Source organism: Mobula birostris, chromosome 4 (genome assembly GCF_030028105.1).
Source record: "Mobula birostris isolate sMobBir1 chromosome 4, sMobBir1.hap1, whole genome shotgun sequence".
Taxonomy (NCBI): Eukaryota; Metazoa; Chordata; class Chondrichthyes; order Myliobatiformes; family Myliobatidae; genus Mobula; species Mobula birostris.
In genome coordinates, this window is record NC_092373.1 from 27,579,227 (window position 1) to 27,600,876 (window position 21,650).

At 40.5% G+C, this 21,650-nt stretch overlaps 1 protein-coding gene across 1 annotated transcript in view; it reads right to left on the reverse strand.

The window, feature by feature from the left end:
• Window positions 1–21,650, reverse strand: part of dner (delta/notch-like EGF repeat containing) — a 357,439-nt gene that overhangs the window by 13,296 nt on the left and 322,493 nt on the right. The window contains exons 9-10 of the mRNA XM_072254507.1: window positions 18,424–18,546; window positions 12,556–12,669 (exon numbers count right to left, since the gene is read on the reverse strand). Of these exons, the coding sequence (XP_072110608.1) occupies window positions 12,556–12,669; window positions 18,424–18,546 (237 nt within the window). The remainder of the gene's footprint in view (window positions 1–12,555; window positions 12,670–18,423; window positions 18,547–21,650) is intronic.

Sequence of the window (21,650 nt, forward strand, 5' to 3'; positions counted from 1 at the left end):
CATCCTATAGGAGGAGCATTCCACTGCCATATCTGCCATCCTGCCTGCACTGTACAATGGGCAACCAAGACCAAATCAGCAATAATGAAAGGAAAAACTAACCCTTCCAACCTTTCTTTGGCCTCAGTCTTTTCTCGTTGAAGCCTCTTGAGTCAAGGCCTGACACTCCTACTCCCAACAATGGCCGCCCTGCTTGCCCCTTCTGTTCTTTTATTTACTTTGCAGTGCTCTGTTCCTGCTGCTGATTGGGCCTTAGAATGTCCAAACGCCTGTGAAGCTCTCCTTTTATAGAAACTTCGCCTACCTGTGAGTAACCTCGTCGAAGTGCTCTGCTCCTGCTGCTGATTGGGCCTCCGTACAGTAGGAGAGAAAACTGGAACTTTAACGGAAAGATGTGATTGCTCTCAAGAGGGTACTGAGCGAATTCAACAGGATGTTGCCCAAGATGAAACATTTCAGTCATGAGAGCAGACTGAAAGGAGCTCGGCCTGGTCTCTCAGAATGGAGGAAGTTAAGTGGGGACATGACTGAGATGTTAATAATTATGTGAGGTGCAGACTGCAGGAAACCTTTACTCGTAGAGGTGAATAAATCCAGGGGCATAATAGGGATTTAATGTAAGGGATAGGAGATATAGAGGGATCTGAGGGGAACTTTGTCACACAGACCATGGTAAGTACCTGAAATGCACTGATAGAGATAGTGGCTGAAGCAGATTCACTGACAGCATTTAAGTAATGTCCAGATGAGCCCTTGAATCTATATACTTGTCAACTTCAAAAGATTGCAGGAAATGCAACTTGCAGTTATCTAATTTGCTCTTGAAATTGTCCCATTTCTTTCCAAGGTTCATCTTTTTCCAGGTGAATTAGGCTAAACTAACACAGCCCAGCTGGTACCGGAAATGTTCATTGTTGCCTTCCCTGTGTGTTCATCACGACTGCCCTCTGTACAAGTCCCAGATGGATTTCAGAACCTGCCCTTGTTGAGAATGATCATCTGGGCACGGTTCAGAGTAGAAATTCAAGCGGGAAAATCTGCCCTCTTCCATTCCTCGAAGTAAATCGGGTGCATGTTGCCATTTTTTTGCCTCTTCTTTCCTTCCTTCATTTATGTCTCCTTCATTCTGATCTCCTCCTATTCTCCATTCTCATCCTTGTAATTAGATTAGATCCAAATTTATTGTCATTGTGCCAAGTACAGGTACAAAGCCAATGAAATGCAGTTAACATCTGACCAGAAATGCAAAGAATAGCGTTATTTACAAAATAACTGCAAATAAAAAGTAAGTGCTACAGCACACAAATATAAAAGTACTGAGACAGTACAATATGGGTGCAATACTGCTTAGTGCTGTGACGTGAGGTTCAGCAGGGTCACAGCCTCAGGGAAGAAGCTCTGTGCCTGCTGGTGCGGGAACGGAGGCTCCTGTAGCGCCTACTGGATGGGAGGAGAGTAAAAAGTCCATGGTTAGGGTGAGATGCATCCTTGATAATGCTTTTCACCCTGCCCAGGCAGCGTTTATGGTAGATGTTCTCAATGGTGGGCAAATGGGTGCCGATAATCCATTGGGCAGTTTTCACCACACGCTGGAGTGATTTGCGGTCCGATACGGGACAATTGCCATACCACACTGAGATGCAACTGGTGAATATGCTCTCAATGGTACAGCGGTAAAAGTCCATCAGTATCCTGGGACAGAGGTGAGATTCCTTGATGCTCCATAGGAAATAAAGGCGCTGTTGCGCCTTTTTGATTAGGATGGAGGAGTTCAGGGACCAGGTGAGATCTAAGGGGATATATTTTTTTTTCTGTTTTTTTTTACGATATTTTTGTATTTTATGTATACCCTTTATATATTTTATTGTTAATTTGTGAGATTTTGGGAGGTTTACTAACTATGTGTTACTTGACTGTATACTTTTATAATATAATTATTATTAATTAATACAATCCCAATTGCTCTATACTTATTTCTTGTAATGTGTATGATGTTGAAACTAATAAAAAGATTGAAAAAGAAAAGGAAATGTGGGCACCAAGGAATCTGAAGCTTGATACACGCTCCACTACGGCTCTGTTGATGTAGATGGGGATGTGAGTGTGGCTTCTAGCATGCCTGAAGTCCAAAATGATCTCCTTGGTCTTCTGGGCATTAAGGGCCAGGTTGTTGTCGGCGCATCACGCGGCCAGGTGCTGGACCTCATCCCTGTAGGCCGTCTCGTCGTCCCCTCTGATCAGGCCAACCACCATGGTGTCGTCTGCAAGCTTGACTATGGAGTTAGAACCATGCACAGGAATGCAGTCATAGGTGAAAAGGGAGTACAGAAGAGGGCTCAGCACACAGCCTTGAGGCACGCCGGTGTTCAGGGTGAGAGTAGAGGAGGAGAGATTGTCTAACTTAACTGATTGGGGTCTGTTAGTCAGAAATTGCTCTTGGTATACCCACCCCTCCTCATTTTGTCCTCTCTTATTTTCCCTCAGCATCTGGGATGAGAAAGCAGAACTCACTACTGCAGGGAGAGAGTGAAGTGAATAGTAGAGAGGAGGCTGGACAGGTACATGAGGGAGAAGGATATAGTGTGTGACCCCAATGGATTTAGCTGAGGAAAGATGGGAAAGAGATACATAAATGCTAGCACCGAATTGGTGGGGCCAAATATCCGATCTAGTCCAACATAATCCGATCTACTGTACGCTGCTGCTTTTGGGAAGGAGGCTCCACACTACTATGTTTAAAATAGTCTTTATTGTTCAGACATCAGGCTCCCAAACCAGCATAAACAACTTCAGCTCTGAACTGATTCCACAACCTATTGACTCATTTTCAGTCGCTCTGAACTCATGTTCTCCGGATGCATTTATTTATTTATTGTTTTTAATTTTGTTTGTACTTGCATAGTTTGCCTTCATTTTCACATTGATTGTTTGTCAAACTTTGTGTGTGGTTTTTCATTGATTCCATCGTATTTCTTTGTTCTGTTGCGAATGCCCACAAGACAATGAATCTCACGGTAGCATATGGAGATATGTGCTGTACACACTTTGTGCTTAGTGCAACATTATTAGACCATAAGACATTGGAGCAGAATTAAGCTATTCAGCCCATCAAGTCTCCTCTGCCATTCCATCATGGCAGATCCTATCATAGTCATAGTCATAGTTATACTTTATTGATCCCGGGGGAAATTGGTTTTCGTTACAGTTGCACCATAAATAATAAATAGTAATAGAACCATAAATAGTTAAATAGTAAATTGTAAATTATGCCAGTAAATTATGAAATAACTCCAGGACCAGCCTATTGGCTCAGGGTGTCTGACCCTCCAAGGGTCAGATATCTTCATATCATCTGCAAACTTTGCTACAAAGCCATCAATTCCATTATCCAAATCATTGACAAACAATGTGAAAAGCAGTGGTCTCAATACTGACCTCTGAGGAACACCATTAGTCACTGGCACCAACCCAAAAAGGCCCCCTTTATTCCCATTCGCTGCCTCCTGCCTATCAGCCATTCCTCTATCCATGCCAGTATCTTTCCTGTAACACCATAGGAATTTTTTCTTGTTAAGCAGCCTCATGTGTGACACCTTATCAAATACTTTCTGAAAATCCAAGTAAATTACATCCACTGTCTCTCCTTTGTCCACCTTGCTTGTCACTTCCTCGAAAAAATATCTAACAGATTTGTCAGGCAAGATTTCCCTTTACAGAATTCATGCTGACTTTGACTTATTTTATCATTAGTCTCCAAGTACCTCGAAACCTCATCCTTGATAGTAGACTCCAACACTTTCTCAACCACTGAGGTTAGGCTAACTGGTCTATAATTTCCTTTCTTTTGCTCTCCTCCCATCTTAGATAGTGAAGTGACATTTGCAATTTTCCAGTCCTCTGGGACCATGCCAGAATCAAGTGATTCTTGAATGACCATGACCAATGCATCCATTATCTTTTCAGCAATCTCTCTCAGGACTTTGGGATGTAGTCCATCTGGTCCAGGTGACTTACCAATCTTATGACCTTTCAGTTTGTCTCGCACTTTTTCCTTTGTAATAGCAATGGCACTCATTCCTGCTCCCTGACACTCATGGACCTTTGGCACACTGCCAGTGTCTTCCACAGTGAAGGCAGAGGCAAAGTACCCATTCAGTTCATCTGCCATTTCTTTGTCCCCATTATTGTTGGTGATCTTTATCTTGGGAAATCAAATTACAATCTTACGTCAGCAAGCTTTGTGCTTCATGAGCCAAGACACCTTTGTCATTCTATTTGTAGATTCATGCCCATTTGTTTCTTTGGTAGGGTTTGGGTTAACTCAATATGCTACAGCCTGGTGTGCTTATGGTACTGGTATGAGAGCTGTTACATTAAACATATTCCTCATTGTCACAACCAGCATTGGGTAAAAATGAAAGGGGAGGAGGCTAACTGAAATACAGCATTCAGAGTGACATTGTAGCCGGGAAAGAACCACATGACCTGTCATCTATGATAATGCTGGGAATCAATTGTTCAGTTTTTTGGATAATCAGTTTTCTAAAATACCTCTTGTAATATTGGACTAGTGCATTATCTATTTGCAGGTGAATATTTATTTTCTACACTTTACACTGTCTGAGCAATATATTGTATCAGAATATCAGCTATCCTCAATAAGCTTCACAAATAAGTTTTTTACTAGATAAATTCAATTCAGTTTTAGATCCTCATAACTTTATAAGTTGATTATTATCTGAAGATAATGGTTTGCTTAAAGGACATGGTAAGACAAAGTGCATTATGCTCTGCATATAATATTTAAGGTGTACACACTAGGGGTACATTTCTAGCCAACATCCAACAGACCTGGATACATATTAGATTTGCCAATAAAGGATTAGATCAGCACAGTGGTGAAAAGTAATTCTGGGTTGGAAAATCAAAATGTGTAATTAGTTTGGATAATAAATAATAAGGGAAAGAAATTACTGATAGAGATAATCTGTAGGTCCATCTGATAGCAGCTAAAAGTAGAGCAAACCAAACATCAAAAAATAAAGGAATCATGGTTGATTTTAATCTTTATACAGACTGGACAAATGGTATCGTCAAAGATTACCTTAAGGAATCACATATTTGGTGCATTGTGACTTCTTCTTAGACAATAGTGAGTGGAACTAGCAGGGAACAGGCCATTTTATATCTTGTCATGTGAAATAAGCAAGGATTAATTAATCATTTTATAGGCAAGGAGTCTCTAGGGAAGAGCATTCTCACATGAAAGCATTTCATATCAGATTCACAGTGTGATGCTTGTGCCTTCTGCCTTAAACTGAAATAAGGGCCATGAATGCAGAATCGGCTGGGAAAATAGATTATAAGGATGATATGAAATAAAAAGACATAAAATAAGGAGTTACTTCATAAGTCTAAAATGTGATATGTTCCAAAGACCCACAATGAAGGATTATCTCTCTGTAGCTAAACAAGGAAATTACGAATGATAAACCAACTGAAAGAAAAGGCATATGGTGCTGTGATGATTAATAGTAGGTTCAAAAATTTAAAAAAACAATAAAGGATGCCTCTGAAACAATAAAAAGAAATCAGATTATGAAAGTAAGCCAGCAATGAATTGCGACAGTGAGTATCTGCAAGCAAGCAAAAAGAGAAGCTAAAACAAAATGACTCTGGCTAATTAATAATGAGAAATAAAGAAATGTCAGAGATTTTGAACAGATAGTTTGTACCTGTCTTTACAGACAAGATACTAAACGCACCTATATAAAAGTAGAATATCTATGGACCAAAAGAGAAAGAGTAGCATTAAACAATTACAATCATCCGAGAAAAGCTACAAGGCAAATTTATGGGACTAACCACAGACAATTCCCTTGGGCACGATGCTCTGCATGCTGGTGTCTTGAGAGAAGTAGCTGCAGAGATAGTGATTGTATTTGGCTGTGATCTTTCAAATTGTCAAGGCTGTGTGTAGAGTTCCCTGCTCTACCTGCTTTATAATTGTGACTGTGAGGCTAAGTACAGCTCCACTGCCATAATTAAGTTTGCTGACGGCACCACTGTCGCTTGCTGAATCAAAGATGGTGACAAACCAGCATACAGGAGGGACACTGAAAATCTGGTTGAATGGTGCCACGACAACAACATCTCACTCAATGCCAGCAAATGAAAAGAGATGATATTCACTGCAGGAGGAAGAAACTGGAGGTCCATGAGCCAGTCCTCATTTGGGATCAGAAGTGGAGAGTGTCAATAGCTTTCAATTCTTTGGTATTATATCTGAGGATCTATGCTGGGGCTGGCATGTACAGTACAAAGAAGGCATAGCAGTGCCTCTATTTTCTAAGAAGTTTGTGCAGATTTGGCATGTCATCTAAAAGTTTGACCAACTTCTACAGATACACAATGGAGAGAATTATGGCTGGTTGGCATCACCACCTGGTACGGAAACACCAATACTGAAGAACAGAACAGCCTAGAAAACTTGGTAGGTATAGTCAATCCATCAAGGGCAAAGCCCACTCCATCACTGAGCATGTCTACAAGGAGCACTGTCATTAAAAAAAAAAGCATCCTTCATCAAATGTGAAATGTGAAATTATCCATGCTGGTAAAAAAATGAGAGGACAGTATATTGTTTCAATGGAGCAAGACTGCAAAACAAAAACTGACATGGAGATGGATCTGTGTCCGTGTACACGAAACACAACGTTGTCCTGTGGTTGAGGCACAAACGGTAATAATGCTTAAAAGACATTTGGACAGGAACTGGATAGGAAAGATTTAGAGGGAAATTGGTCAAGCGTCAGCAAATGGGATTAGCTTAGATGGGCAATTTGTTCAGCATGGATGAGATGAGCTGAAGGGTCTATTTTCAAGCTGTAGGACTATATGACTCCTCAATACAAATAAAGCAATGGAACATTGCTCTTTGTTGTAAAAATGGTGAATGTAGAAATGCAGAGAATTCTTGTTACAATAGCAGAGAGGATTGATAAATTCAAACCAGGAGTGCTATATATAATTTTGTTATTGTCCTTTAAAGAGAATTATATTTGGATTGGAGACAGTTCAGAGAAGGTTCAATACATTGAATCCAAGGATGAAAAGGTTGTCTTGTTTTGAACTAGTTGGGCAAATATTGTTTTGAAAAATGAAATGATCTATTGGAGAGTATTTGATTCAGAGAAGTCCTGTGAGGATGAATGTTGAGATGATTTTTCCTTTCTGAGGGAATCTAAGACTTGAGGGGAACAGCTTCAGAACAGGAAGTCACCCATTTAAGGTGGAGACAATGAGGAATTTCACCTTAGTTGGGTTTTGAATTCCTGGAGTTCTCTATCTCAGAGAGCAGTAGAGGTTGAATCATTACATATGTTCATTGCAAAGACAAGCAGATAGTTGGTCTACAGCAGAGTCGGATTCTTGGGGGGGGGGGGGCGGGGGATAAGCAGGAAAGTGCAGTCAAGGCCAAAGGCTGAGACACCAGGTGACCTACACCTGCATCTATTGCCCACAATCTTATACAAAGCATGCAAATTTGCTCTTCAATGCAGAGAAAGCAGTAGCTGATTTGGAGATAGTGTTGTACATAAGCCTTGCCTACCGAGTTCAGCCAACATGTTGCCTGAGAAGGTAATGCAAAGGAAATCTTGTGAGAAGTGCTACCTGTTTATTACGGAATTCCTTGATCACCGTATCACAGAAAATAATACAAGTGAACATCTTGTTGGTTCTTTTCAAGCCTGTACCACTATTCAATAAGATCACGGCTGATCTGGCCACGGACTCATCTCCACCTATCTGCCTTTTCCACATAACCCCTAATTCCCCTACTATGCAAAAATCTATCCAACTTTGTCTTAAATATATTTACTAAGGTAGCCTTTGCTGCTTCATTAGGCAGAGAATTCCACAGATTCACCACTCTCTGAGAAAAGTAGTTCCTCCTCATCTCCATCCCAAATCTACTCCCCTGATTCTTGAGGCTATGTCCCCTAGTTCTAGTCTCACTTATCAATGGAAACAACTTTCCTGCCTCCATCTTAGCTATCCTTTTCTAAGATCTCCTCTTTTTCCTCTGAATCCCAGCAAGTACAGTCCCAGGCGACTCAATCTCTCCTCATTGTCTAACCCCCTCATCTCTGAAAACAACCTGGTGATCCTCCTCTGCACCACCTCTACAGCCAGTATATCCTTCCTCAAGTAATGAGACCAGAACTACACACAGTACTCCAGGTGTGGCCTCAACAATACCCTGTACAGTTGCAGCATAACCTCCCTGCTCTTCAATTCAATCCCCCTAGCAATGAAGGCCAACATTCCAGTTGTCTTCCTGATAGCCTGCTGCACCCGCAAGCCAACCTTTTGTGATTCATGCACAAGCACTCCCAAGACCCTCTGCACAGCAGCACGCTGAAATTTTTTACCATTTAAATAATAATCTGCATTTTCATTTTTCTTTCCAAAGTGGATGACCTCACATTTAACCAACATTGTACTCCATCTGCCAGATCCTTGCCTACTCACTTAACCTATCTATATCTCTCTGCAGATGCAAACTCGCCGTATCTACTGCACAATTTGCTTTTCCACTCAATTTAGTGTCATCAGCAAACTTAGGTACATACACTCGGCCCCCTCTTCCAGATCGTTAATGTATATTGTGAACAGTTGTGGGCCCAGCACCGACCCCTGTGGTACATCGCTCACCATTGATTACCAACCAGATTAACACCCATGTACCCCAACTCTCTGCTTTATATTGGTTAACCAATCCTCTATCCATGCTAATACATCACCCCTGACTCAATGCATCCTTATCTTATTGACAAGTCTTTTATGTGGCACCTTATCGATCACCTTCTGGAAATCCAAGTAAATAATGTCCATCTGTTCCCCTCTATCCACTGCACTCATTATATCCTCAAAGAACGCCAGTAAGTTTGTCAAACAGGACCTGCCTTTGCTGAATCCATGCTGCATCTGCCTGATGGATCCATTTCTCCCGAGATGCCTCACTATTTCTTCTTTAATGTAAGCTTCAAGTATTTTCCCAACTACAGATGTTAAACTAACTGGCCTATAGTTACCTGCCTTTTGCCTACATTCTTTTTTGTACAGTGGTATGATATTCATCATCTTCCAATCCACCGGCACCTGCCCAGAATCCAAAGAATTTTGATAAATTATCAACAAAGCCTCTACTATAACTTCTGCCATTTCTTTCAGTACCCTGGGGTGCATTCCATCAGGACCAGGAGACTTACCTATCCTCAGGCCCACAAATTTGCTCAGCACTACCTCTTTAATTATAGCTATTGTATTGAGGTCCTCACCTCACATCACATCCAAAGCATGGCATGTTAGATGCGTCCTCCCTCATGAAGACCGACACAAAATAATCATTCAAAGCTTCGGCCATTACCCAATATCAGTTCCCCCTTCTTGTCCTCCAAGGAACCTAAGTTCACTTTAGCCACCCTTTTCCGTTTTATATAATTATAAAAAATTTTACTATCTGTCTTTATATTTTGGGCAAGTTTATTTTCATAATCTAGCTTCCCTTTCTTTATTGCTTGCTTAGTGGTATCTTGTTGCTTTTTAAAGTTTTCTCAGTCTTCCAGGTTCCCACTACAGGCTACTGTGGGAGGCAAGGGAGGAGATTGCTGAGCCTCTGGCGATGATCTTTGCATCATCAATGGGAACGGGAGAGGTTCTGGAGGATTGGAGGGTTGCGGATGTTGTTCCTTTATTCAAGAAAGGGAGTAGAGATAGTCCAGGAAATTATAGATCAGTGAGTCCTACCTCAGTGGTTGGTAAGTTGATGGAGAAGATCCTGAGAGGCAGGATTTATGAACATTTGGAGAGGTATAATATGATTAGGAATAGTCAGCATGGCTTTGTCAAGGGCAGGTAATGCCTTACGAGCCTGATGGAATTTTTTGAGGATGTGACTAAACACGTTGATGAAGGTAGAGCAGTATATGTAGTGTATATGGATTTCAGCAAGGCATTTGATAAGGTACCCTATGAAAGGCTTATTGAGAAAATAAGGAGTCATGGGATCCAAGGGGATCTTGCTTTGTGGATCCAGAACTGGCTTGCCCACAGAAGGCAAAGAGTGGTTGTAGATGGGTCATATTCTGCATGGAGGTCGGTCACCAGTGGAGTGCCTCAGGGATCTGTTCTGGTACCCTTACTCTAAATGACCTGGATGAGGAAGTGGAGGGATGGATTAGTAAGCTTGCTGATGACACAAAGGTTGTGGGTGTTGTGGATAGTGTGGAGGGCTGACGAAGGTTACAGCGGGACATTGATAAGATGCAAAACTGGGCTGAGAAGTGGCAGATGGAGTTCAAAGGGCCTGTATTGCACTCTAGGTTTTCTATGTTTCTATGTTTCTATACTCTTGACGACTTTGTATGCACAAGCTTTTAGTTTGATGCCTTCTTTTATTTCCTTAGTTATCCAAGGCTGGCTCTCCCCACCCTTACTGTCCTTGCTTTTAACTGGAATATACTTTTGTTGAGCACTGTGAAAAATCTCTTTGAAAGACTTCCACTGTTCCTCAACTGTCCCTCTGTATAGCCTGTGTACAAAGCCTGTTTGCATTTATCTTATCTATACCCCTCATAATTTTGTATACCTCCATCAAATCTCCTCTAAATCTTCACCATTCTAAAGAATACAGTTCTAACCTATTCAATCTTTGCTTATAACTCAGGTCCTCTAGGGCAAGTAACATCCTTGTAAACTTTCTCTGCACCTTTTCAACCTTGTTTATATCTTTCCTGTCATCGGCTGACCAAAACTGCATACTATACTCCAAATTAGGCCTCACCAAGGTCTTATACATCTACAACATAACGCCCCATCTCCTGTACTCAGTACATTGATTTATGAAGACTAATGTGCCAAAAGCTTTCTTTACAACCCTACCTACCTGTGATGCCGACTTTCAGTGAATTATGGACTTGTATTCCCAAATCCTTTTGTCCTACCACACACCTCAGTGCCTTACTGTTCACTGTGTAATACCTATCCAGGTTGCTCCTACTGAAGTACAAAGCCTTGCACTTGTCTGCATTAAATTCCATCTGCCATTTTTCAGCCCATTTTTCCAGCTGATGCAGATTCCTCTGCAAGACATGATAGTCTTCCTCACTGTCCACTACACCCTCAGTCTTGCTGTGATCCGCAAATTTGCTGATCCAGTTAATTACATTATCAACCAGATCATTGATATAGAAGACAAACAACAAAGAACCCTGTACCGATCCCTGTGGCTCACAACTAGTCACAGGCCTCCAGTCAGAGAAGCCACCCTCTACTACCACTCTCTGGCTCTCTAAATTGGTTTCTAATCCAATTTACTCATCCTGAATGCTAAGTGACTGAACCTTCTTGACCAGCCTCCCATTCATGACCTTTTCAAACTCCTGCCTCTCAGGATCTTTTCCATCAACTTACCAACCACTGAAGTAAAACTCACTGGGCTATAATTTCCTGGGCTATCTCTACTCCCTTTCTTGAATAAGGGAACAACATCTGCAACCCTCCAATCCTACGGAACCTCTCCCGTCCCCATTGATGATGCAAAGATCATTGCCAGAGGCTCAGCAATTTCCTCACACACCTCCCATAGTAGCCTGGGGTACACCTCTTCCGGTCCCGGTGACTTATCTAACTTGATGCTTTCCAAAAGCTCCAGTACATCTTCTTTCTTAATATCTATATGTTCAAGCTTTTCAGTCCGCTGTAAGTCATCCCTACAATCACCAAGATCCTTTTCCGTAGTGAATACTGAAGCAAAGTACTCATTAAGTATCTCTGCTGTCTCCTCCGGTTCCATGCACACTTTTCCACTGACACACTTGATTGGTCCTATTCTTTCACGTCTTATCCTCTCGCTCTTCACATACTTGTAGAATGCCTTGTCAATAGATACAGAGTCAATAGAAGTGAGGCAAAGCAGCATCAACTTCATGGACCCTGAGCAGATTACAGAGGAGGAGATGATTGCTATCCTGAGGCAGATCAGGGTGGATAAATCCCCAGAGTCTGACAAGGTGTGGCTTGGACCTTCTGGGAGGCAAGTGCAGAAATTGTCGGGGCCCTAGCAGAGATATTTAAATCATCCTTCGCAACAGGGGAGTTACCAGAGGATTGGAGGATAGCCAATGTTGTTCTGCTGTTTAAAAAAGGCTCTAAACAGAAACCAGGAAATTATAGGCTAGTGAGTCCGACGTCAGTTTTGGGAAAGTTATTGGAAGGTATTCTAAGGGACGGGATATAAAAGTATTTGGATAGACATGGACTGAAGTCAGCATGGTAGGTCATGTCTAACCAATCTTATGGAGTTTTTCGAGGAAGTTACCGGGAAGGTGGATGAAGGCAAGGCAGTGGATGTTGTCTATATGAAGAGTGGTGAGTGTGTGCAAAGTTTAAAGCTGGTTTCTAATTAGATGAATTTCCTTCACAAACCTTTGCTAAAGATGAGCTGTGTAGGCCCTAAAGTGAGTAATTCTACAGTTCTTTACTACTTGCCTGAAAATCCAGGTGCACAAATGCAGGTGGTATTTAGTTCCTTGTTGATGCAGGTGCCTCCGTTCAGACAGCTGACATTGGCGCAAGGATCCTTGTACAGGTCGCAGTGGATACCTGGAAGAAAATAACACCTTTACAAAAAAAATTGCAGTTTATACAGTACTGTGCAAAATCTTAGATATATATATAGAGCTAGGGCAGCTAAGACCTTTGCATAGTACTGCTAGCTGTTTCTTTTATATAATTTCTTGAGTAGGTTAATTTTGATTTGATTTCAAGCACGTGGTGGAAAGGCGTCCAACTCTATGCTCTTTATTTGCCCTGAAGCAACAATATCAGTATATTAGTAAACATTTACTTGATACAGTACTTTACAAATGTCTTAGACATCCAATCTATATATATGTGCCTAAGATTATTGCACAGTACTGTAAAATGCCTTTAAAATAGCAAAATGTTTTAAATTGTTTCACAAGGAGCTATTAAACTATACTTAATACCAAGATGTATCAGAGGGAATATCAAAGGGGATAGCTAGGTGATAGAAAATTTTCGGAGTATCTCAAATGAGCAGAGGGCAACAGAGAGATGGGAATGTTGAGAGGGAGAATTCCAGAGGTTAGAGCACTGGCTGCTGGAGACACTGCAACTAATGGCAGATTAATAAGGGTGTGCAACAAGCCAGAATTTGAAGGAACACAGAGGCCTTCGGAGCCTTATGAGCATGGATGAGATTTCAGAGATTACGAGGAATAATACCAAAAAAGGGATTGGAAAACAACGACCAGCACTTTAGTGCCTGTAGGCATCGCAAGTCAGCTATAGAACAAAGGCAATACTGGGACAGGAGCTTGTGTGATTTAGGATGAGGCAGGCATTGTTGAATTTGACTAGGAGGAAGTTTTCAAAGCAAAGCTAGCTTCTCGCTCCTGTGGCTATAGAAGCTGTACAACTGAAAATCCATATATCATAATCTTGCTTCGCATCTGAAATAATAAAAACAGAAAATGCTGTAAACACTCAGCAGGGCAGAAAGCATTGCGGAAAGAGAAATGGAGCTGATATCTCAGGGCTTAGACTCTTTGTCAGAGCTGGAAAAGAGCTTGAATAAGATTTCCATGGTTATTTTGACTATACCTCTTCCCACCCTATCTCCTATAAAAATGCTATTTCCTTTTATCAGTTCCTTTGCCTCAGCCATATTTCTTCCCAGGATGCGGTTTTCCTTTCCAGGACATCAGAGATGTCTTCCTTCTTCAAAGAATGGATTTTCTCTTCCTCTACTATTCATGCTGCCCTTCACCCGCATCTCCTCCATTTCCCAAATATCCACGTTCATCCCATCTTCCAACCAGGGATAGAGTTCCTCTTGTCCTTACCTATCACCCCACAAGCCTTTGCACCCAGCACATAATCTTCCACAGTTTCCAGCATCTCCAAAGGCATTGTCCCACCTAAAATATCTTCATCTCCCCCCTTCCCTCCTTTCTGCAGGGATTGTTCGTTCCACGATTCCCTTGTCCATCCATCCCTCCCCACCTGCAAGTGGCCTAAAGTGCTACATCTGCCCATTCACCTTCCCCACCTCCATTCAGGGCCCCAAACAGTCTTTCCAAGTGAGGCGACACTTCACCTGTGAACCTGCCGGGGTCATCTGTTGCATCCGGTGCTCCCGATGCAGCCTCCACTACATTGGTGAGAACTGTCGTAAATTAGGGGACTGCTTCCTTGAGCACCTCCGCTTTATGTGCCAAAAAGGGAATGTCCCAGTGGCCAAACATTTTAATTCTGATTCCCATTCCCGTTCTGACATGTTGGTCCATGGCCTCCTCTTGTGTCAAGATGAGGCCAGCTGCAGCGTGGAGGAGCAACACCTTATATACTATCCAGGTCGGCTCCAATTTGATGGCATAAGTATTGATTCTCCCTCAGGTAATTTTTCCCCTCCCTCTCCCCTCTTCTTCTATTCCCCAGTCAGACCTTTTACCTCTTCTTTCCTGCCTATCACACCGCCCCGCCCCCCCCCCCCCATGTCCCCTCTTCCTTTCCTTTCTCCTATGGTCCACTCTCCTCTCCAATCAGATTCATTCTTCTCCAGTCCTTTAACCTTTCCTATCCACCTGGCTTCACCTATCACCTTGTAACTAGCCTCCTTCCCCTCCCCCCACCTTTATATTCTGGCATCTTCCACCTTCCTTGCGAGTTCTGAAGAAGGGTCTCGGCCCGAAATGCCAACTGTTTATTCATTCCCACAGATGCAGCCTGACCAACTGAGTTCTCCCAGCATTGTGTGTGTGTTGCTTTGGATTTCCAGCACCTGCAGGCTTTCTCACGTTTCTGAGAATAAGTTGGTTTATACACTTACTCATTTGGTCTCACCCTTTCAGAGGTATTTCCTCTGTTCTATGATTTCCCCACTCCTTTGCCCCAACTTTCCCTGCAATGGAAGTTATCTTTTTTCTCTCGCTTTCCCTGTTCTGAAGAAGGTGGTCAGCCCTGAAATCGTAATCCTGTTTCTCTACCCACCAGAGCTATCCGGCATTCTGAGTGTCTCCAGAATTTTGTTTTTGCTTCAGATTTCCAGCATCTGCAGATCCCTTTTTAAATTAGTTTTTATTAACTGTTTCACTTCCAGTTTTTTGATTTGAGCTCTCATGAAAGGAATTACCAGAATTTCTGACCCTGACTGGGTTACCTGACAAACTCTGGAGTTGATAGAGACCTAGTTTAATGAGTTGGCAGCTAACCTTTGGTGAGTTTTTGCAGATTAACGTCCTGTCTCCCATCTAGTCGAATCCATGCAGCATTTCTACTCTTATGCATTTCAATGTGTATTTTTAAGTTTTGAAAAATTTCTCAGGCCCAAAAGAAGGAAAATGTATGTTCTCAGAGAGGGATAAATTATTAGAAGAAACTGGCAGAGGTAAGGAAAGGATAAAACATTGGAAAAGTAGGAATTGATTTTAGATATTGCGTTGTGAGAATTCAGGTATCAGTTAAATATGGCATCATTATATATTTGGATACTTCTCCCTTACAGGATAGCATGTAGTCAACTATCCTTGGCCTCTGACCAAGATTTTTTCCTCCTTCCTCAGCCTGATTGACAAGGGGTGCCTGTTGGATAGCGGTCACAATAATTCCTAGCTACCATTCTATGCAATGTTGGTCAAATCCTAATTTTACTTAACTGCTGCCGGGCAGGCAGTATGATGCATACAGAAACGGGTTACCTGACAATGGAATAAATGTCTGTTGTATTTCAGTGATGAAAGGATGAACAGAGGTTGATAAAAAGCCGTTATTGTGCATTACTCAGTACGCAGATTACTCAAGAGTAATCATAATTTGCAATACAATTGCTGATGGCTTCCACCTGATGATTATGGTTGGTAGACGATAGTGTTGGCTTGGGCAGGTTGCCTATTGGATAGAGGAAAAGCTGTCGTTGTTGTTGGGTGCTGGGAAAGCAGTAGCTAGTTTGGAGGCAGCATTTTAGATTATTGTAACCTACCGAGTTTACTTCAGCCAGCACAATACCTGAGAAGATTATGCAAAGGAAAAGTCGACTAATATAAGAAAATAATCTTATTACAATGCAATGTTTACCAGAGGAAATATAGAAAAAAACGGGCTCCAACTGCAGTCTGACTTCAATTGCTTAACTGAATCTATTTATTCCAAGATCTTAGTGGGGAGCTGAGCCATGATGTTAGGCAATATTGCACATTTGATCTCTGGTTTGCACAGAGCCTGCTGACCCCTGCTGAGAACGTACCCTACTGCTGGCTTCGGATAAAAGGGAAATTTGCCAAGATACAAGTTCTTGAGTTCTCTCATTGTTCCTGTCAAGATAACATGTAACATGACTCAGGAATTTTAATCAGATCTGTGTATTGTTTATTTTCCTGTTTTTTTAAATTTTTGATTCTGATTGATAACACTCTTCCAACTTCTTTCTGTTCTCTCCCATCTAGCAAGATGGGGCTTGAGTTAATATAGCTTTTCATTTCACTGTGGATATGTAAATGTGACCTGGAGATTAGCAATTCTTCCTTCAGCTCTCCATCATCTTGGGAAAATCACTGGTCTTTCCATAACAGAAATTGGCCAGAATCATTGCTGTATAGGGATACATGGGACAGGCTGCTTCTACTATGCACATCTAATGTAACTTCATAACAGCTTTCAAATCAGAAACAGGTTTAATATCATGTCATGAAATTTGTTGTTTTGCAGCAGCATTACAGTGCAATACATAACATATACATATGTACACAGTGGATTCCAGTTATTTGGGCTATTGTTTAATTGGGGCAGCCATTTGTTTGGGGCAACTCCAAAAGTACAAAAACTAACCAAGAAAATAGCCAGGATTTCCTTCATTTATTTGGGATACTATGCTGCTTAATTGGAACAGCAGACTATTGCCGAGCAGTTTCTAACTAGCGCGAGACATGTGCACTTGTGTGGCCATTGAACACTACACCATGTTTAGAGTGAACAGTTTTTAAATAGCGTCAGTTGTATGTGCTAGTGTTCAAAGGATCAGTGATATCAGTCACTTATAGTTGGCGAGGAATAAGCAGTGTGACAATTCAGAAATATTTTGCTCACTGTGGTTTCAAGCATTCAGACTCGGAGATGCCAGAAACAGCAGGGTGTAAAGATAAATTATTTCACTACTTCAGTAAGTTAGGAACTATTGACAAATTTGAAGGAATTAACAATCACTTTGAATATAACAATGAATGAAGATTTGGAGGATGTAATCATTGAAAATTGTATGAAGGCAGTCCATTATCTGCACTAGGTGTCTGCACTGATTTTGTACATTTACAGTCAATTGAAAGAACACAGTCGCATCCATCAATAACTATTAAGAACTAATACAGTTTTATGGTACTGCAGTAATACTGAACATGTTTTAATTTGTTTTGTAATTAATTTAAATACATTATTTGTTACTTAGTTTACAAATGGTAGTTTGACCTTTTATCATATTATTTTTTTTAAAAAATTTATATTTATATATTTTTATTTTTATACCTTTTTAACTATTTGTATGAAACTTCAGCTAATTGGGGCAGCTGCTTAATTGGGCCAAAATATATTGGCCCTGATATGTCCCAAATAACCTGAATCCACTGTATTTGAATATGATGGACACATGCTAATCCCTAATCCTACTCTTTTGTCTCCTTTCCTGTTCTACATTTATATTTGCACAGGGAAAAACTTGTCAGGCCTCTATAAACATTACACAGGCACTTTACTCAGAAACAAGTATATTTCCTGTTCATCTGTTTCAACGTAATTCCACATCGTTTTTAATTGCAGATCAGCAAAGGAAGCAGACAAAAAAAAGGCCCTGGAAAAAGGAGAAAGCCTTCCAACGGAAGCCAGATTTGACTCCAACTGCATCACCCCAGGTATCAAGCTCAGCAGTAGCTGCATTTTCCTCAAACTAAGTGCGAACTATTTATTTATTTATTTAGCGATCCAGCATGGTAATAGGGCCTTGCAGCCCAGTGAGTATAAATATATAAAATTAGTACAAAAAGAGAGCAAAATTAGTGAGGTAATGTTCATGGGTTGGTTCATTGTCTGCTCAGAAATCTGACGGCGGAGGGGAAGAAGCTGTTCCTTAAACATTGAGTGTGTGTCTTCAGGCTCCTGTACCTCCTCCCTGATGGTAGTAACAGGAGCAACTTCAAATCTATACTGCATTTATGACCCGAATCAAGAGGTTAATCTGCTGTGAAATAATACTCCTTCATGAGTTAGAGATGCATTCTTCTGCAAGTGTAAGAGAACGTATTCAATGACTGGTCATGTCCCTTCAAGACATAGACTCCCTTGACCTACCTTCATACTCAGCAGGACACAGGCATTCATAACCATTTACCAAGTCTCTGCAGGTGCCTGAGTTCTGACAAGGTGCTGAAAGACACTCATTATATTCCTCCTCACAGTACAGACCATGGTAACCTGTGGAGAACAAAGGCTTCATGCTTAAATTATACCATGAAATGATTGCCCCAAACCACAAGTGAAGGTGAACCTAAGGAGAAAGGGACATCATCTCACCCACCTTAACAATACATCAGAGATAAACACCAATACCTGTGGACGGCAGAAATGCACTATTTAGGGACTAAGCAGAGGCTGCTCAAATTAACAAACCATTTTAAAAATCTCATCCTTCGCAGAATCACTTGAAATGGTTACTTTATTATCCGTCTCTAATTGCTCTTGATTTGAGGAAGCAGTTGAGAGTGAACCACATGCTGGTGGGTTTGGAGTCAGATTAAGCAAGGATGGACAACCTCCTTCCCTGGAGGACATTAGTAGATCAGATGGGGTTTTAACAACCATATGCTAATTTTATGGTTACTGCTGCAAAAACTAGCTTTTAATTACTCGAATTTAAATTGCTCAGCTATTATAATGAGATTTGAACTCATGGCTTTGGGTGCAATGGTTGCTAATCTATTTATTGTACGAAAACAATGGAACTCTGTCAATATTTTATTCACTAAATTATTTTCTTATAATTGTCTCTGTTGTTAATTGGCTAGCTATTCAATTAGAAAAAGAAAGACAATTTTCTGGCAGTAAATGCACCTATTGTGGGCAAATGTATGTCACATTGCTAGTGCTAAAATTTGGTTCAAGAACAATTACTACCCCTGAACCATTAGGCTCTTGAATGAAAGATTCACTTGCCCCACCATTGGAATGTTCCCACAACCAATGATCTCATTTTAAGGACTCCTTATCTTATTATCTCATGCTCTCATTATTTATTGCTATTTATTTAAATTTGCAGTTGCACAGTTTGTTGTCTTCTGCAGTCTGGTTGACCTTTCTTTGACCTTGCTATAGTTTCTATTCCATAGATTTGCTGAGTATGCCCGCAGGAAAATGAATCTCAGGGTTGTATCTGTCAGTATACAATACCTACTTTGATAATAAAACTTACTTTGAACTTCAGTCATTTATTTTGTATGTAAGTATACAGACTTGTTGGAGCAGTGCTGTATTCTCAGTTTGGAACGTTCTAAGCCCTGGCATTGATTGGAACTTGGAAATTTAGTGGATAAAAATGGGAGATGCATGAATGTATCTATTAATGGGATGAGTTAACGTAGGCTCAGAATTAAAAGCTGCACAATCATCAACACATTAAAATCTGGGTTTTTAGATTTAAATCTCTCTCAGAAAGGTGTTGTAGCAATTATTTATAATATAATTATGAATTTATGTCCTGATGTATCTAATAAAATTAAAACTGATTGGGAAAGGGAACTTAAGATTACTGTACCGATTGAAGAATGGGAAAAAATTCTTCAATTAGTTAATTCATCTTCTATATGTGCTAAACATGTGATGATACAGTTTAAAGTAGTGCACAGGACTCATATGTCCAAAGATAAATTATCTCGTTATTACTCTTATATAAATCCTATATGTGATAGATGTCACTCCGAGATAGCTTCCTTAACTCACATGTTTTGGTCATGTCCTTTGTTGAAAAAATATTGGAAAGATAGTTTTGATATTATTTCAAGCAACACACATCAAAGTTGCTGGTGAACGCAGCAGGCCAGGCAGCATCTCTAGGAAGAGGCACAGTCAACATTTCAGGCCAAGACCCTTCGTCAGGACTAACTGATATTATTTCAACGTTTCTGAATATAGATTTACAACCTCACCCAATTACTGCTATTTTCGGGTTACCAATGTTAGAATCAAATCATTTAACCTCTTCAGCTCGTCGGATGATTGCATTTAATGGCTAGAAGATCCATTCTGCTGAATTGGAAAGAGATTAATCCTCCTACCATATTTCATTGGTTTTCACAAACTATGTTGTGTTTAAATTTGGAAAAAATTAGAAGTGTTATGACCCTTCCATTAAATTCGAAAAGACTTGGAGGCCATTTATTCAGCATTTTCATATGATGTAATTTGACCATTTCCAAATTTATTTTACTTCTCTGTAATGTTGGTTAGTTTAGTTGATTAAATCTGTTTAGATTAGTTTTTTTGGGGGGGGGGGTTATTATTTTTTTTTCCTTTTTTATGATTTTTGTTTAGACATTTTTCTTTGTTCTATATTATTCATTGGTATCCTATATGATTGGGAGTTTTATCATTTAAATATTATTTGGCTTTATAATCACTCATGTTAATTATAACAATGTATTCCCAATAACTTCGTACTACTACTATGTCATGTTTATTTCTTTATGAAACTAATAAAAAGATTGAAAAAGAAGAAAAAAAGAAAGATAAAATCTGGGTTTTTAGTAATTTAATGCCAGCGCTCAGAACATTCAAAGTTGAGAACACAGCACAGCTCCAAGGAGCTGTATGTCAACATACAAAATAAATGACTAAAATTACCACACTACAAACAAGTGAAAATCTGCAGACGCTGGAAATCCAAGCAACACACACAAAATGCTACAGGGACTAGCAGGCCGGGCAGCAACTATGGAAAAGAGTACAGTTGCTGTTTCAGGCCGAAACACTTCGGCAGGTCTGGAGAAAAAAAGGCTTTGAGGAGTAGTCCTAAAACGTGGGGGAGGGGAGAAAGAAACACCAGGTGATAGGTGAAACCTGGAAGGGAAGGAGATGAAGTAAAGAGCTGGGAAGTTGATTGGTGAAAGAGACAGAAAGTCATGGGAGAAAGCAAAGAGGGTGGGGGGAGCACCAGAAGGAAATAAGGTGAGAGAGGGAAAAGGGGATGGAAATGGTGAAGGGTGTTGCTGGATGTTCGAGTAATCGGTGTTCATGCCATTAGGTAGGAGGCTACCCAAACAGAATATAAGGTGTTGTTCCTCTAACCCAAGTGTGGCCTCATTACACACCAGTGAGTTGACAGTATATTTGCTCATAATAGTTAGACTTAATGCCAGGAAAACTTATTTTGTCTACTACTGTGATCATTGGTCGCCATCATATAATTTTATGAAAGTTACAATATAAAAAATATTGGAAATACAACAAAAAAGTACAAAGTTCAGCTCTGCATGTCACCACAGCTTGGTCAATAGATGGCAGTATTAAGTTACAATATGATTACA